At 44.5% G+C, this 18,713-nt stretch overlaps 1 protein-coding gene across 1 annotated transcript in view; it reads right to left on the reverse strand.

Annotated features, from left to right (window-relative positions):
- Positions 1-1,937: 1,937 nt before the first annotated feature.
- LOC142579003 (prolyl endopeptidase) overlaps positions 1,938-18,713 on the reverse strand; it is a 52,980-nt gene continuing 36,204 nt past the window's right edge. The window contains exons 13-19 of the mRNA XM_075688774.1: positions 18,032-18,174; positions 12,518-12,634; positions 10,985-11,080; positions 10,046-10,147; positions 8,835-8,994; positions 5,128-5,196; positions 1,938-2,142 (exon numbers count right to left, since the gene is read on the reverse strand). Of these exons, the coding sequence (XP_075544889.1) occupies positions 2,077-2,142; positions 5,128-5,196; positions 8,835-8,994; positions 10,046-10,147; positions 10,985-11,080; positions 12,518-12,634; positions 18,032-18,174 (753 nt within the window). The 3' untranslated portion in view covers positions 1,938-2,076. The remainder of the gene's footprint in view (positions 2,143-5,127; positions 5,197-8,834; positions 8,995-10,045; positions 10,148-10,984; positions 11,081-12,517; positions 12,635-18,031; positions 18,175-18,713) is intronic.

Genomic DNA, 18,713 nt, shown 5'->3' on the forward strand with positions numbered 1-18,713 from the left:
CCCCGATTTGTAACACCAAACTTTAAAAAAAATATATAAAACTAGAAAACAAAGGGCCGTACATATGAATTTATACATAAAAATTATTCTGTAGGCCACAATGCCATATCTCAGTAATGATCACTGGCAGAATATGGAGCCATGTCCCCTTTAACAGAGGACTACACTGTCGTGATTTGCCAGCTTGAACAGCATTCACAAGCCAAATTGCAGCTTACCACACTAGAACTACAGTATTTCCAATTTTTACATGTTGGACAGGCCCTTCGCACTCATATGCAACACAATGCTCATAGGTGGCAACCCAATGCCACTGTGTCATGCTAAAATTACCTTGCAAATTATTCTAAAGACATGACATGCTGCTGAAATCTGTGATAAGTGCATCATAGAGATAAGCCAGAGCCTACATGTTTGCAAAAACTAAAAAGCATGCATAACTGTAATGGTTGAAACGTACACTGATCAAGTTGAACTCAGCCTAAACACAGAAGCAGTTAAGAGGAAGCTTTAGCTCAGAGCCACCTCTGATTTCCCTATTCAAGTACATGTAAAATGCAGAAATGCATGCATATAGAGGCAAGCACTCGGCCCAGTTAAATTAAATTTGTTGCATTTAAGAGAGTAAGATAATTTCCATCGATACTAGGAAGCACAGATTTAATTTAGGGCTTTGAATTTTTACAAATATTGATGGAAATTGGCAAGCCAGAAACAAAATGCTAGAAACCTGAAGTTTAAAAATGCAGAATTCTGCACCAAAAATAAATATTACAGTTCTGTGAACTACATCTGTTACATAAACCTACAACTTACGTGAATTCATTATAATGCTTATGAGGGCTTTTGCAAAGTTGTACTTTCAACTTAGTGATAAATTTTAGAGCATGTAAATACATCAATTTTGCCTGCTTTAGATGCAACATTAGATCAGTTTACAGAATTGTGACATCACTATTCATTACTGAGTTACTGCGTTGTAAATCCTATAGCCCATCCTTTTTTGCATTTTTGCCATTTTCAGGAATAAAAAAAAAATAACAGATGATTACGATACTCCCCAATGCAAAATTTCAGTGCAGCTCTATGCGTGTTTTCATTTCACGATATATTGGCTGTCACGGACAATCTGTCTCGTGCGGCACATTGCAAATGGAGCGATTGTGGCACGACGGCCTCGCTAATCTGGTGATCGCAAGAAGCAGTGCGTGGGTGACATGTGGGTGACGCGTGGGCGTGATTCACAGCAGCCGCTAGACAGACAGACCTCCCAGACGACGTGCACTACTTTGGCACCATCTCGTAGCCATCGTCACCGCACTACGCTTTAATCTCACGCTTTTGCCATTCCCTCCTCCTCTACTTTACTCCTTGCATCTTTCATACCCCACTGCACTCTGCGTTCACTATTTCATCCTTCGCTGTGCCCGTTCGCCGAGTTAAGCCGGTGCTCGCCGCAGGAATGGCCGCCCAAGAGCTGCACTCTAAAACTGATGGCCTAAATAAAAATATGCTTTCTACAGTCACTCAGGTTTTAACTTTCTTTTTTAAATGCAATAAACCTCATCAAAATTGGTGCAGAAGTTGCCAAAAGAAAATGTTTCTGCACCCATGTATTCAGAACTTTCTTTTTTAAATGCAATAGACCTCATCAAAATCGGTGCAGAAGTTGCCAAAAGAAAATGTTTCTGTACCCATGTATTTAGTTAAGAGCTCCCGAGCTAGAGCTACACATATGACAAAAGTAAGGCCTGTTTCTAAAAGAAATAAGATGGCACGCATGCTTGCTCGCCAATGTTTTTTATGCACATTCAGTAGCACTGCTCTAGCCAATTAGCATGCACTGAAGACGATATGCTTAAAAATGACTAAATTTGAACACAGCTCCCCGTCCACTGCAGGTGTCAAAGTAGTGCTTGAAATTAAAACATCAACCATTCGTGGCAGCACACAGGTTGACAAAACCTTGAGCAACTCTATAATTTTTCACAGCAAAAACAGACTGTTGGTGACACCAGTAAGAAACAAAGAAAAAATAAAATGTGCGTGGCAAGAAGACCAGCTTGTCCATGGCACCTACTCCTTGAATTCCAAGTTGAGGCAATTCACCACAAAGCTGTACGTGTCTGTCAGTTCATCAATCTGAAGAAATGAAAAACATGACAATTATGCATAATCTAGTAGAAAAAATACCCTAAGCAAATTGCATATATGTGTTTACTTAGCAAGGACACCATGGGGGGGCATTGTGTAAGTGTCCACCTTACAGAATGTAAGTGGACTGTCCATTTCGGCTGCCGCTGGTTGCCTGGATAAGTAGAAGCGAAGAGGACTGGCCAGGGGCGTCTGCCTCATTCTCGCTCATACCCCAGCCCAGCTAACCAGCACTTCACCAGCAGCCAAAATGGACAGCCTACTAGGTGGACACTTACACAATACCACTCCGGGAGGCATTCAATATATGACATCAAGCAATCAAGAATGTAACAAAGATCCACATGGACACAAGACGTGCAATGCAGTTATAAATATAATGAAATTGACTTGCCAATGGCAGGAAAGAAGTTTTACCACAGGAAGCAAGTGTGGAGTTTTCAGTGGTGCAGTGCATCAGATGCTTTGCAATGCAATCTCGCACAGGTAATTTTCTTTTGGACAAGATCACTACGCTGCATCCCAAAACACTAAATTTTTTAGCAAAAAGCCACTAAGAGATACTTCTTACTTTCATAAAATTTTGCTTCTTTCGTGTTTCAATAGTTCCAAAATATCTTTCTTTTCATATTTTAACCCCCCCCCCCCCCCCAGCATTAAATTACCTCCTTCTGCGGTGAGAGTCAAATGTTGCAATGTGAAAAGCAAGAACTCCAGATTTTCTATCAGATCTCAAAATTGGCCTTGCCTAGGAAAGCAACTTTGATACACCTATATGACTCACTAATAAGCACTTCGGTATGTCTTTAAAGGGGCCCTGAAATACTTTTTATGATGGATTTGAAGCTAAACTAGACTATTTCAGAAATACTTCGCACCAGAAAGCAGAAGCAGTTACTGTCAATCAAAAGATCACCTTTGATCTCCTTTGCAGTGCTCCAGCTCCTTCTTCAATACCTTGTACTGCAAAGGCTGTGACAGAGTGTGGTGTGCTCTACTTAATGTTGCTGTGGTATGTAGTTTGAATTTGGTTTTGGATGTTCACGTAGACGGTGCTTCCGATTTTGGCATCTACTCTGCACCAAATGCAGTTGTCTCAGCAAGCCGCTGTGCACTCCGCAAGTCGGCTTGTCACGGCATCCCGTCAAGCACTGTCATCAATACGAAGCGATGTCTGCCAAGGCGTCTAGCCAGAAGTGGCCAGGAGTGAGCACGCACTTGCAAGCATATGTGTGGGTCTGACCTTAAGTTTCGCGCGGTTTGAATCTAGTTCAGTGTCTAAAGCTAATCAGAATTAAGTAATTAGTTTAATTCTGATGCAAGCGTGCACGGCCAAGCGTACGCAGACGGGAGTCTGCTTATGCTCTTATGATGGTAGAGATGCAATGGGGTCTAAGGAGCCACTGTGTAATTTTTGTTACACTTATTACACATACACATCATCAATGCAGACTATCTGAAGGCAAGATAAGCACACAAAAGTCAGTAAAGATTCTCCATATACAGTAGAATCTTGATGACACGAACCTTTTGGAATGGCACAAAAATTCATACTACCTGAAATTTGTCTAATTCACAAACGTAAAATAATCGGGAAATGAAGGGGGGACGTGGGAATGAGATGGCTAACCTGCTCAAAATTTCCGATTTTTGTGCCCCGCAATAACACCTTCCTTTATGCCATGACGAAATATTTGGAAAAATGCAGCAGAATTTGAAAAAAATTTCACTTTTTAGTGTGCTGTCATCAGGAAGAAACTCTGGCTTCGGGAAGTGCTATGCACCAATGATTGAGTGGCCGCGGCTTTCCATTGACACTGTGCCGCCATTATGGTATTACTGCGAACACAAGATATCGGAGGTTTAGATAGCTGCAGCTTTGTATTTCTTCATGCAGAAATAAAAGCAACAAATGCGAGCGCGAGAAGGGTCAAATTCCACCGCAATTCATTACTGTAGTTACGTGGCTTGCAGGGAGCGCGCTCTTATTGGATGATGCAAATTTGAATTACTGGCGCACTTGTTTTACACACATTTTAGCAGTAACTAGCTGCGCACTTCGTGTTCCGAGGCTGACATATCAGGATCTGCCGGGTTATCTCAAGTTTCTTTGGTTGCTGCATTCTAGCTGATGGTGATCTGTTTACTTTGTTTTTGCGGCGGTGAAGCTACTTCGTATTGTCTGATCTGACGAGTGCAAAGGTAGAAAAGTTTTGCATCGTCACCAGGTGCCGAGGACGGTGGAAGGTGTGAAACACAAAGATAAGGTTACTCATGGAAGCGAATGCTGCTGATCTGGCTTACACAGCAAAACTGGGTTGCCTGTGATTGCCAACTCCTGATACAGTTGCAAGGTGTTTGAAAATTGCTTACAAGTTGCATGATATACTGCACAAAGCGAAAGTTTCTTTTTGATGGGGGGAATGCATGGGGGTGAAGTCAAGGTGGAGTGATGCAAGTTGTCCTGGCAACAGGAATGTGACCGATAGATTGGTGCGGCTGCTCTGCTGGCCTGACTACAGCCAGTGCCTGGTACAGCTGGTACCGGTGCAGCTGGGGCCTTGCCGGCTCCACCGAGGATCACACGGTCACTCGATTGTTTTTATCATCCGCTGCGCCGCGAAACGTGCTTCGGAACATTAGAAATGTAACATGTTGTAAGCTAATGGACTTGGGTCAGGTCGTGTGAAAAATGAGTTCTATCATCTTGAAATTCATATCAGGCGTGATCGTATCACCGTGATTCCACTCTAGGTGGGACTAGTGGATTATTATGGCTTCTCACTGCAGAGGAATCAAAAACTTTGCTGTGGTGGAACTGCGGAAATGCTGTTAGCTGTAGCAGAATTTGTTCTTATTAAAACAGAGTACAATGTGAACATGTTCCAACGGGCACTACAATGCTGTCGTCGAACAGCCTGTCATGCCACTTCACAAGAGCCCTGCAGCTGTTTCAAAGATTCCAATGCTTACCACTTTGGAAATGGGCTTGCCATGCCCATGTCCAGCCTTGGTGTCGATATGGATCAACAGAGGGTTTGTCTGCACAGAGAAGAGCAAAACAAAGATGCAAGGAAGAGTTACTACGAATTCAGCGCACCATATTAAAATTTTACGTTCACAAGAAAATAGAAGTTTGATCCCGCTCAAATGGTAAAAATAAATCCAGATGAACATACATGAGTACTCTTTCTTGCTGAATAACACTTGCATAGCTAGCACACAATGCAAAAGTTGCAAACAATGTCACAAAGTTTCTGGGACAACATGGTGCTAACACTGACACTGGCAAAGCAGCTTGGAAGTCCTCGCAGCGGCTCCAACTGTAAAGAACACACCGTCAACACTGCTGGGTCCGGGGCATATCTGTTCATACACCTGCCAATGTGGCATTGTAGAGTGTGCTGACCCCTTGTGGATGTTTTGAAAGGTGTTAGAACTTCACATTGCCATTCCCTGACTCTGTATAAGCACCACATTCAGTTGTCTGTACATGTGACATTGTCTAATGCTTTAGGGGACAGTGGCAGCACTGCCCTTTGCACATTTGGACAGGTATCATCACCACTGACACTGTGCAGCTACCATATTTACACAATTGCAAGTCGACTCGAATGTCAGTCGACCCCCCCCCATATCGCGTGACAGGAAAAAAAAAAAAGAGCATACCCGAAGGCACATTCGATAACGCGAATTTATTAGTAGCTGACATGGTCACTGGACAACTCGTCTTAACTAGTGCTGCCATTGTCAGCACTGCTACGGTCCCACAGCGCATTGTCGTCCAGCGAAATTCCACATTTGGCAAACGACTGCACCACATCTTGTGGAACAGCAACCCACGCCGAATGCACCCAACCACACGCAACCGTCAGGGAGGCTCTTCTGACATGTTCGGTTGGCGTAAGTTCGTGGTCTTTTGCTGCCAGCCACTCGTACTCACAGCGGAGCAGGTCCTTAAAAGGCGAAGATCCGGGCTTGTTTCATGACCATGTCGCACTTCACTGGCAGGGACCGATCATGCATTTCAGCGATGTACGCCGCAAGCTTGGCTTACAGCTCCGGAAAGCGTCCAGACTTCGGCACGTGGGAAATTCCTCACTTGCCGTCACAAGTGAAAATTTCACTTCGCTGCAGTCGCTACTCTTGCGCCAAACGTTCAGAAACATCGAACTTGCGGCCCGCTGTGCAGTGATTTGTTTCTTAAGTGTAAAGGATGGCAGCCCTCTTGAACGCTGCTGTGGACGAGTGCCGAATGATTAGTGGGCCTGGAGCACTCATGATGACTGAAGAAGCATGGAAGTAGCACGTAGACGGCAGTCAAGTCGAACGCATCAAACCAATGCCTTTGGTCAAACTATAGAGAAAAACCTGTGAGCGGCATCTGCTCTTCCGTGAACTACCGATACTCCCCGCAAGCGCCGCCGTTCTGACGGTGCCACAGCGAATGGAACAGTGGCGCTTCCATCAACTATTGAACCCCCTCTCCCTCCATGAGTATTGTGTGCACTGTAAAACTCTCAAAAATGTTGAAAAACCCTTCCGAACAGAGAACAAACACGCGGGATAGCGAAAAGCTACAGGTAGGGCCATAGAGCAAGCATAAAATTGTAGCTACGTTGTAGCTCCCGTTGGTTTCACTTCTTTGGCAGTGCCATGTTTTGGTTTCGATTGTAAGTCGACCCCCCCACTTCAGATTTTCAAATTTAGAAAAATGGGTCGGCTTACAATCGTGTAAATACAGTACACTGTGGGTGTGTCGGGCTGTGCACTCCTCTTCTATCCTCATGTCGCAGTGTTCATGCTGTGCTTTCCTTCAAGCTTCTTTTCAGCTCTTCCAGAGATAGCAACGCCTTAACTCAGGAATCTTGGGTGCTCCTTGAGGCAGTGCACTCAGGAGTTTGTGTCAATCCTGAAACCAGCGCACTACTTTGCATAGCCTGTCATACTGACTCACGCATATATCATTTTCACTTTCCACTGATTCCACAGATGTGCGATAAAGGGTGAGTGAGTGACGAAGGATGTGAGCGGATTTTGGTATGATTGGGAGTGAGTGCCAATGAGTCTGAGTGAATGCGAGTAGAAACAGGAGTGAGTGCCGCTTAATGTGAGTACGAATGAAAGTCAGTGACAGTGATCTTGAGTGGGTACGAGCACGAATGCGAGTAACTGTCGGAGAGTGGGAGTAGATGTGAGTATGGCTTTGAGTAGGTGCCAGTAAGTGTGAATGGAAGTGACTATGAATGCAAGGGAGTGTTGGTGAGCATGAGTGGGCGTGAGTAAGAATTTGAGTGCTTATGAGTGCACATGAGTGCAAGTGATTATGAGCGAATACCGGCTTTCCTGCCAACCCATGCTACTTTGTGCTGTGGGCGTGCAAGGGAGCGTTGGTGAGCATGAGTGGGCGTGAGTAAGAACTTGAGTGCATATGAGTGCACATGAGTGCAAGTGATTAAGAGCGAATATCGGCTTTCCTGCCAACCCATGCTACTTTGTGCTGTGGGCGACAATAACTTGAGTTTTCTGTGCCTGCAGCCCCATAAAACTTTCTGTCCCATTTACTTGCACTGGACTGTCAAGAAAAAGGAAAGCATGTCTATTTCTGCACTCACTTCATAGGTGGTCATTTACTCAGCACTAAAATAAAGGAAATGCTCCTCACACCTCAAACATATGCAAGCAGCATTAGTTCTGCACTGCATTTACATAAAAACTTATTAGATACATCGAACAGAAGGAGAGCAAGAGTGCTGAAAAATGAGGATGTCTCGCATTTGGCAGGCTACTTCGGCCTGCCACTGCCTTTTGTTTTTTCCACTAAATCTAGCTGTCAATTCCAAAGGGCGAAACAGGAAGTCATCCAAAGCCTTTTTCCATGTGCAGCAAAACCATCTATCATAGCTGCTGCCAGTAAACACATAGTGTATTGACCTGATTGCAGCGTGCACCCGTTCTTTACGGTCAGAAATGGAAAGATGCCCTCGGCTGTAACACAAAACCCAGACTGCAAAACGCAATAACCTCCCCTAACCAGATTTTCATAGTAAGAGAGAGAAATAATGACTTGTTCTCACTTGGAAAAAAGAAAATTTGATACATCCAAGCCACTGTAGACCAGAATCATTCGTCGTCATTGTCCGAGGCTTTCACACCATCATCAGCTGCCCAAAGCGTAATGCCTGGTACCCACAGTACAGCAAAGCACAGATTCCAAACTTAGAAGGTGAGATTAAAATGACTGACAGCTGGGCAAGATGAGATCGATTCAAGCTGTGGGTAGCGCAGAAAACAGATAGAAGACAAGGAAGGAATGGATGACAGGAGCGCTCATACTGTCCATTCATTCCTTCTCATCTGTGTGTTTCCTGTGTAACCCACAGTATGTTGGATCAGAGATTGGGGTGTAGGATTTGGTCACACGCCTATTGCAATTTTGCTTTTGTTCTCAACTCTAATGTGCATACTTTGGAAAAATCATGCATAGTACTCAACTGCTTCTCAACAGAAAGTCCATCAAGGTAACCAGAAGCTCAGCAGAAACACAACATAATTTCTATAATGAATTTTTTTAAGAAATGTAACATTGTAGAGAATGTTTGTCTGTAAGCAAAACTGTGCGTTAGAATCGAGTGAACACAGTAATATGTGTGGCAGTATGCACCCCTCTATGCCTGTACCTGCTTGTTGGAATTCCCGTGGGTGTGTTGCAGCTGAGCAATGAACTTGAGCGAATGGCATGGCACGACACGATCATCATGGTCGGCCGTCAGCAGCAGTATGCAGGGGTACTGGACGTCGTCACCCATCACGGCCGGTATGTTATGCAGAGGCGAGTACCTGGCACCAGGGCAAGAAAAGTTGCAAGATGATTTCTTAGGCTCGACCACACAAAGACAAGCAGTTGAAGACAACAACTTCAGTTTGTTTTCTCACTACCAAAGCATGGGGTGTAGGACGAATAAGGGTGTTAAATGCATGAATAATTAAATATAAGCAAATCACATGAAGGCACTAAGACTTTCCAGAGAACCTAACAAGTTCCCTTACTTTTTTGTGAAACCAATGTCTATGCATAAGCAATATGCTGTGTGCCAGAAGGTCACTCCAGTGACTTTGAAACGCTACAACAAATAGGTTGATGAATTAGTACTAATTTTCGAGTTCATATCACATGTAAACTCAGTAAGAAGAATTTCAAAAGCAAAGCTTTTCTTCGGGAACCTCGCTGAGCTTTTGTGACTGTGGGTGCTGTGTGGCGTTTCTCTAGCCAAATAGGCCAACCAAATACAGCGGAGGACACGTGCGACATCACCGCCGCTGGGTTCCTTCAGCTGCCATCAGATGGCGATTGCCTCCACGCATACACGGCACCGACCGTGCGAAAACGAAAAAAAGAGAAAAATAAAGAAAATAAAATAAAAGAAAAGACAGATAGCTCGCCTTTACGTGGAAGTGGCAGCAGCACTGCATTAGCCTCGCTATGATGCCCGACTAAAGCCTTCCGTGTCGCTCTGTTTGGGCATTCAATAAACACAAACTCTTGTTTTGTCTCTTTATGCACTTGCAGAAAGCTTCACTGTATATTGAGTCCAACTTGTTGAATCCACTGAATTTTTTTTAAAGCTGAGAATCATTTGGCAACAAATATTACGTTCACCAACACTGGTATCACAAAAATGTTATAGAATGATGCCATCTGTTCACAGCATGACACAAATGTCATGCTACATGTGCTCCGATTATATGCAGCCTACTTGTACCAATAAATAAACGCATAAGGAGGTTAAGTCACTTTGAGTTGATGCAGAAAGCAACATCCGAATGTGTGTATTTCGGCAGGTACCATGGGCACTCTAACAGACAAAAGACTGTAAAGGATTTCACTGACCTGTACAGGTAACTGAACATTTTTTCATCATCTGAGCTTCCATAGTCTGATGTCCACGCATAACCAATGGTAAACTTGTGGAAACGTAGCATGTCCAGCACGCTGCACAGAAAAAGGTAAGGGAGTAAGGCACAAGCCCGTGCATCAGCTGTGGCAAATTCTGTTTTGCAGCTAAAAGGCATATAGTGGGAGATCATGAGAGTATAAGTGCATATTTCTGCACAAAAAGCACAATTCGATTTTCGGCAAGGCCCTGGGGGATGCAAACGGTTCAAAAATTAATTTTGAAGTCTCACTGCACATACAGACACGGTACACCGTTCAAGGCCAACTGAAAATTTTACTTTGGCTAAATTTGTTGTAAATTATTAGTGAATATATACTACAGAAGCAACCTTGGCAATGTTGCAGGGCCGCTAATCATCAAATTTATTTATTACCTGTTTTTAAGCACTGACACCTTTGCAGATGACAAGGGCACCTGTTGGTTAAGAGATATGGTACAGATCTCAGAACATGGCCTCTGAAATTTCAAGCACGCAGCGGGCATCACCTTATCTAAAAGGTCTTCTCCAGGTGCCGTACTGGTCCTCAACATTCCAGGTCTTTTCATATTCAAGCAAGTGTTATCGGCAGTGCATTTTTTTACTTTTCTATGGAAAATGCCCATTCTTGCAAGCTTTTTGTAATGCACCTAGTTGAATTTCGACACAAACAAACTTTGGCTGCTCCATATCTACATTGTCTGAAATTAGGCTTTTACATAATCAAAAATTTTATTGCAGTAGACTTTACGGGCAAAACATTTTTTTTTTTCGCATACAACTTTCAATTTGTACAAAGTTAAGCTAGAAGTGCCCTGCAAATTTTATCATCTAGTAGCTTGAGCATCACTATAGGATTAACTTGGCCAACTCAATAACCTAAAGAGACACTTACCCTACTTGGCAGATGACGCACTTGAACAGGTCTGGCCGCTGATTGGCACATGCTGCCACCACCAGGCCTCCATTGGAACCACCCTGCACCACAAGCCTGTGCAGGCCACACAAAGACTGCTCAAGGCAATAATAAGCACATGCCTAATGGTTGCAACGCTAGCACAGAAGGTGTCTTGGCTGCGTGATCAATAAGAGATCAAAATGCAACCAGCGACCAATCAAGCACACTGTGAAATGTGCTATGAAATGCGGTGCACGCTGTGCAGCGCGTTGACACCAGAAACGGTTGGATTGGATACAAAATGCAAGCTCACAGACAATCACGTGGCATTCTCCAAGTCGACATTTTATTTTAAACTCAATAAAACGGACCGGTAACTGATTACAACACACGTCTAGATACTTCATGGGCAAATAAGCTATATGTATATATATATATATATATATATATATATATATATATATATTACTTTATAAAAGTGTCCGAAGTTCTTTTTTTAAATTTTATTTCACTACCCTGAATTTGGCCAGAGGGCACTGCAACTAGGAAATATTCGTTCCGCTATGCTAAATGCATAACTTAAGGGTGAAAATCGGCCGCCACTCCGACGTGGCTGAATGAGGCAACTAGGAACAGAGTGCACCATAAAGACGCTCAACTAAAGCAGTCTAGTAGCGATCCCTTTAGTGGCAGCGTCTCTCTCGGCAGCGCTTAGAAGATAATGAATGCATTGAACACACATCATCTCTCATAGGAAGAGCCTATTTCCAGTTTGCCGTAGCTCACAATGTCCAACTACCATATTTACCTGATCCTAACATGCGGCACTTTCTTTTTTGAAAAAAATTGGGCCATAAATTGTCCTGATGGTGCAATCAGACGCAATACCAAAACCACTTTTGTGGCATTTGTATGCTTTATCGCACAACAAAAATGTATTGCAGCAAACCTAAATTTAATAAGTGTGTGGCAAAGATGATTTTAAGAAATTGGTTGCCATTGTGAAACCCATACTGCCGTGCCCTTGCCCACCCTTGCCTATTTTTCTTGCTAAAAAATTGGCTGCGCTTCTGCTTTCTACTTTGTTTAGGAGAGTTAATGTCATTTCTACATTAGTTGTCTACTTTGTACCTGTAGAACCCGGCGCGTGTTTGATTTGAGAGCATGTTAGAATTAGGAAAATACTGCCATATGAATCAGCTTTGTGTTTTGACGTTTTTTCTGTGTCTTGTTTAATGTGACCTGCAGGACAATTCAACGAATTTAGCCAGACCCGTCATGGTCGAATTAACTATAGCAAGCATATGCAGGCTAATGCTGCCATTATGCATGTGTTATGCCTATATAGTATTACAAAGGAAAACTTGTCTAGAATAGCACCAGTGAATATGATCAGGAAGTTTAACATAGTTCCTAACACTGGCTAACTAAATTATTAAGCTCACAACTTCAGCCTCTTTTATAGAAGTTCTCATTCCCCCTTTCGTTGTTTGCAAATGCACTACAGTGAGCCACATTGCAAGCACTTACTTCTCCTTGGTGGTGTAGCTGTTCTCGACGAGGTACTCAGCGGCTGACTGAAGATCGTCAAACGTGTTTTGTTTATGGAAAAGGCGGCCTGCATTGTGCCACGCCTCGCCATACTCCCTGTTTAGAAGACAAAGAGCACGTCACATTTCAGGACTACTTGGGGCTACTTCTGAGGCATAGCACTACAACATTACCACAGCAAAGACACACTTTTTTAGGCAAAGATAACTCTGTGCAATAAGGTTGCACATATAACTAATGAACAATGGTTAGGGCACTAAAAGGTAGCCTGGGATGCAAACTTTTCCCTATTTCTGAACACTGCTTTAGTACCAAATAGCCATTCGCACATGAGGTACCAGCTACCAACGCTCGTACTTGAAGTACGACAGTACTTCAAGTACTGTCGTACTTCCGGACAGTACAAAACAGATTAGGAAGTACAAATTGGACAGTACAAAACAGATTAGGAAGTGTTAGAATGACATCATTTCGGACATACCAGGCTGTAGTTTGGTATGACAAAGCTAAATAAATTCAGTGTCAGAGAAAGTACCAGTGCATGTAGTGTATAATCAAACTATTTATTTTTACATATAACCTACAGCAACAATCAGCAGTCAACACAAAAGAAGACAAACCTGCATATACAACCCATGCGAATAACCACATAAAATATCATTAAAATCTTTATGAAGCAATTAGTATGTTTGGTTATCACAGCTCTGACTGCTCCTTTTTGGTCAACCAAGGTGTGGCTTCATTGCGCTGTGCAGTGCATAGCTGTGAACCCACTGTGAAGACACTTGTAAGCAAAAATTATTGCATAGCCATACACTCACTCCATACTTACATTTTATAATACCTGGAGTGGGTCATACAGGTGCAAATACAGTATATCTATCATCAGGCTAAATGGCAGCCAGTAAATAATCTGCAGTCACAGCACTATGTTAATAAATGATGCAGTGAGTGCTCAACAATGCTGTTAAAGACCAAAGTAAGCAGTTATACCTCTGTCAGCCGTGATATAAATGATGCAATCATATATGAACAAGTTAATTTTGGTTGGAAAATCATGATACTACAGTGCCAATAAATTGGAGATACAAGATCCTCAGTTTGAACACAAGATATAATACAAGATCCTCACATGAACAAGCATCAACAAGCAGAGCATATTACTGTGATGAAATTATTTACAAAAAGCATCCTTAAAAGCTGGTTCCACATTAAAGTACAGAGGGGTCACAGGCTCCCCTGCCTGCATTCTGCGTGGCAGATGAAAAATAAAAAAGGCTGATTGACTGACCGATTGATTGTTTTCACATGACAGCTTGTTGGCACGAGAGAGAACAATAAGGGGAACTGGGGGCTATGTTTCGCCTGGCTTCACTGTCTGTTGCCTTGATGCGGTTGAAACAAAAAAGAAAAATCACAAAAGACATGAGAGTTCGCCCTCCCCCCTCTGGCAAGTTATATTCTTATTCACTTTCATTATTAAAGCGAATAGCTTTCTTCGTCTCTTCTGGCCATTTTCGTGGTGGTTGGACTTTCACCGCTGCTACAAAGGTAAGTATGCAAAAAACACTCTTATGCAACCGCATGGCGTGATGTGTTCATCATTGAACGCCAACTATTGTAGCTTTGTGAGACACATATGCTATAGTGCGAGAGCTTTGGGACATCTGAACGTTTAGAGGTGGCAGCCACCTTGCTCGGTGGCGCTTGCGCCACTTGAGACAACTCACATATGATGGATTGGCTTATATGTCTAGCCACATACAGTCGACTCCCGATAATTCGAAGCCGCTTAATTGGAATTTTCGGTTAATTAGAAGTGAAGTGCTGGTCCCGTCAGTTTTGCATGTAATCCTATAGAAGAAATCGCTCAATAATTCGAAGTCCTCATCCAGTAATATTGTTTAATTGGAAGTTAATTTTCAGCCGGGATCCTCGAGGTGACCGTCATTCTTTGGTAGAATGTGCAATTTTTCAAGTGTTGCAACAGTTCCGTGCTCCGTGTTGGTGTCATCGCCACCGCAGCCGCCCGCAACGCCATCCTTCTTGGAACGGTGCGATTATTCATTGCTACGGCTGCCGTGGCCTCCGCGATCAACTCCGGCGGGAGGCGAAGCGGCTTCCGCCGGAGGCCACGCGCAGCTGCCGCGCGTGGCCGGAGCTGATCGCGGAGGCCACGCGGGTGCCATAGGTGCACGCAGCGCTGCATACTGGCAGTGGCGAGATTGTGCGAGATTAGTCTTGCAGCGTGCGCAGCGTATGTTGAGGCGTTTGTTGGTCGAGCGCCTTTGTGCGGGAAGCTCGTAGGCTAGGTTGTTCCAAGGGGTACCTAGTCGCGCAGTTTATAGCCATGGCAAACCGTGGCTCTTATCGCACGCTCCACCTGGCAACGAAAGTCGAGGTTTTGAAGGAAGTTGAGAAGGGAGGTGCCGACAAACAAGACATAGTGCAGAAGTACGGGATCAAGCCGAACACGCTCTCAAACTACATCAAGAACAAGCGCACAATAATGGATGCATTTGAGAACGACAAGTTCAAGACTTCTCGGAAGCGAATGCGCACCGGCGCTTACCCAGAGTTGGAGAAGGCTCTGCTGGTTTGGATTAGGGAGGCCAGGAGCAACAAACTTCCTCTCAGCGGAGACATCGTTGCGATGAAAGCCCGAACGCTTGCAGCAATGTTGGGGATCGATGACTTCGTTTCGTCAGATGGATGGCCGACGCGCTTTAAAGATCGCCATGACCTGGTTTTCAAGAGCGTGTGTGGTGAAAAGGCGTCCATTAACCAGGAAACATGCGCCACGTGGAATGACTGAAAGCTGCGTGAATATCTCGCCGAATACAGACCGGAAGACATCTTCAATGCAGATGAGACTGCACTCTTCTATCGGCTTCTACCAGAGAAGACCCTGACATTCAAGGACGACGACTGTGCTGGGGGCAAACGCAGCAAGGAGAGAGTGTCGGTGCTGATCGCGGCAAACATGACTGGCACGGAACGATGTCGGTTACTTGTGATCGGGAAAGCCGCGAAGCCGAGATGTTTTAAAGGCGTGAAGACGCTGCCTGTGAACTATGAGGCGAACAAAAAAGCGTGGATGACGGCCGAAATCTTCAAGAGCTGGATAAGCAAAATGGACCGCAAGTTTGCTGCTTCGGACCGCAAGGTGTTGTTCCTTGTCGATCACTGCAGAGCTCACGTGAATGTGCCAGCCTTGAGTGCAATACGCCTCGCATTTTTGCCTGCAAACACAATGGCTGTTTTGCAGCCAATGGACCAAGGCATCATCAAGAATGTTAAAGTCCTGTACAGGTGGCACCTCCTCGAGCGCATGATTTTGTGTATGGATAGCTCCACAAAGTACAAGGTGAGCCTGCTTAGTGCCATCCACATGTTGGCGCGAGCATGGGATCGTGTGAAGCAAGAAACAATCGCAAACTGCTTCAGGGCTTGCGGTTTTGTGGCAGCTTCTTCGGAGGATGCCTCTGAAATTTCAGCGGAGGAAGCGTCAACAAGCGAGCTTGACGGCACTGATTTTGGTGATGCTCTCGGGGACGTCAATTTTGAAGATTACGTCGCCGTAGACAAGGCGGTCGAAACGTGCGGTGCGCTGACGGATAGCGAAATTGTAGAGATTATTCGGCCCCAGGAAGCGACCCAGGAAAGCGACGATGACGTTGAAGGCGAGCTGCAACCTAAGGCTGCCGATGTAGCTGCGGGCCTTGCTCTCACGGAGCGCTTCTTTGCCGCTGAAGGTAACGCGGAAGAAGCGTTCCGCCACATCTACAGCCTGCAGAACTTGCTTTCAGCAGCGCGATTCGGCAAGAAGAAGCAAAGCAAGATGACCGACTATTTTTCTTAGAGAAAATACTCGATTTCGCCACAAATAAAGTGCTGTTTTTTGTGTTTTGTGCTTAATTGGAAGTTCGTTTAATTCGAAGTTTTTTGCTGTCCCCGTGAACTTCGTATTAACGGGAGTCGACTGTATACTATGGCTACAGATGTGTTGACTAACGGCCTTGTTCTCTATGGAATTACGTAGTGAAACAAGAAACACTACCTAAATATTATGACCGCGTTCGTCAGTGCTTCTTTTGGCCTGGTCTATACCATGACGTCTGCCATTATATCCCTGTGTGTGACCTTTGTCAACAACGCATAAAGCCGACCAGACCCTTGCTGGTTGCCTTCAACCGCTTGACGTACCATCCGAACCATTCTTCCGTGTAGGTGTTCATCTTTTAGGCCCTTTTCCTATGTCTGCTTCAGGAAACAAGTGGATTGCTGTAGCAACAGACTATACCACCTGACACGCAATCACACGAGCTCTTCCGACAAGCTGTGCAACCGATGTTGCCGACTTCCTCCTAGAGAACGTCATCCTGCTCCCTGGTGCCCTGCGACAGCTCCTCACCGACCGACGCCGCTACTTTCTTTCTAAAGCTGTCAATGTCATTCTAGACTCATGCGCGACTAAACACAAACTTGCTACTGCTTAACATCCACAAACAAACGATCTAGCTGAGCGTCTCAACCGAACCCTTACTGACATGCTGTCCATGTATGTCTCTGCTGACCATCGCGACTGGGATGTTACATTGCCGTTGACCATCGCGACTGGGACCGTTACATTGCCGTTCGTTACTTTCACCTATAATTTGTCTCACCATGATACCGCAGGCTTCTCTCCATTCTTCCTCTTGTTTGGCCGCGACCCTACTCTACCTTTCAACACCCTTCTTCCTGCTAGTCTGAATTTCACATTCGAGTACGCACGTGAAGCCATACTCAAAGCACAAGAAGTGCGCCATATTGCCCAACATCGACTTGTGGAGTCACAGGAAAATCAGTGGCGCTTATACGACGCCTGCCATCATGATGTCCACTACACACCAGGCGCCTTGGCTCTTCTTTGGTCACCGTCTCGACGCGTTGTGGCCTCTCGGAGAAGTTATTTTCACGCTACTCTGTCCCTTACCGTGTCTTGCGTCATGTAACTGACGTTGCGTATGAAATCGCCCCTCTTGACCCAATCGTGGCTCAGCATTGCTCAGACATGGTCTACGTCGCGAGTCTTAAGTCGCATCACTTGACTGCCTCCCAACCAGCACCATGCCGGTGCTTCAGCCGCCGGGGGTCATATGACACGTTAGCAAAGAAGACGTTTTAAGCTTGGTCCAAAGAAGACAATGCTCTGAACATCGCGCGCTGTTTACCATCTTGTTAGCTGCTACAGTTACTGTAAGTATCCTGTAAATGTATTTCTGACTTCTTTTAACCCTGTAACAATCTCCTCACTACAACAAATATTCAGGTGCATCATTTTTTACATTAAGAATCATCAATGGCTTTATTTCTAATTTTATTTAAAAAGGGCAGTTAATTTCCCCAATACTTTCCCAGACTTAATTGTTTGTTGCATTCATGTGGTTGCAACAAAGCTTACTGGTGTGACAAACGCACAAAGGGAGCATGAAATAGAAGATCACGCACCCTCCTCCACGCACGTTGGCAATGGCATACACAAAGCCCAAATGCTGCATGAGCAGCAGGCACGACACGCTGAAGTAAGGCTGCAGGCTCCGGTTGAAGCCTCCGTAGGCATACAGCAGGCACGGCGATTTGATGGGCAGTCCCTGAATGAAGAACCAGAACTCATTCTTGCAATTCAGAGAAAAGCACATGTCCTGCATTTGTTACTTTGGCAGAGAAACAATGACCCCTTCTGCATGCTGCAGAAGAAATGCAAGTTACGCAAGTGGTTATATCATCCAGAAAGCAGACACAGCACAACAAAGAATGAGCATTGAAAGAAAGGGACGAACATGTCACAGCTATGTCATGCATGTCACATGTGTTGAAAGCATGACATTATTAAGACCAATGACAATGAGCAACAGTAACAATTAGAAGGCACAGAGACATTCAAAGACAACATGTGCATGCAAAATAGTCCCCTTAGAAGTCTATGCAGGGTGTCCCAGTTAACATGAAGCAAGTAAAGGGGCCCTGAACCAATTTTTATCGAAGTCGAGAAATATATATGAAGTTAAATTAGACTACCACAGGAATACGTTGCTGCAGAAAAGTTCTTCAATGTGCTCAGCAGAAGCAGAGTTATTGGCAATCAAACACACTGTTCGCGGTGCTTCCGCTCCTCATTCAATGATTTTCA

This window comes from Dermacentor variabilis, chromosome 4, assembly GCF_050947875.1.
Source record: "Dermacentor variabilis isolate Ectoservices chromosome 4, ASM5094787v1, whole genome shotgun sequence".
NCBI lineage: Eukaryota > Metazoa > Arthropoda > Arachnida > Ixodida > Ixodidae > Dermacentor > Dermacentor variabilis.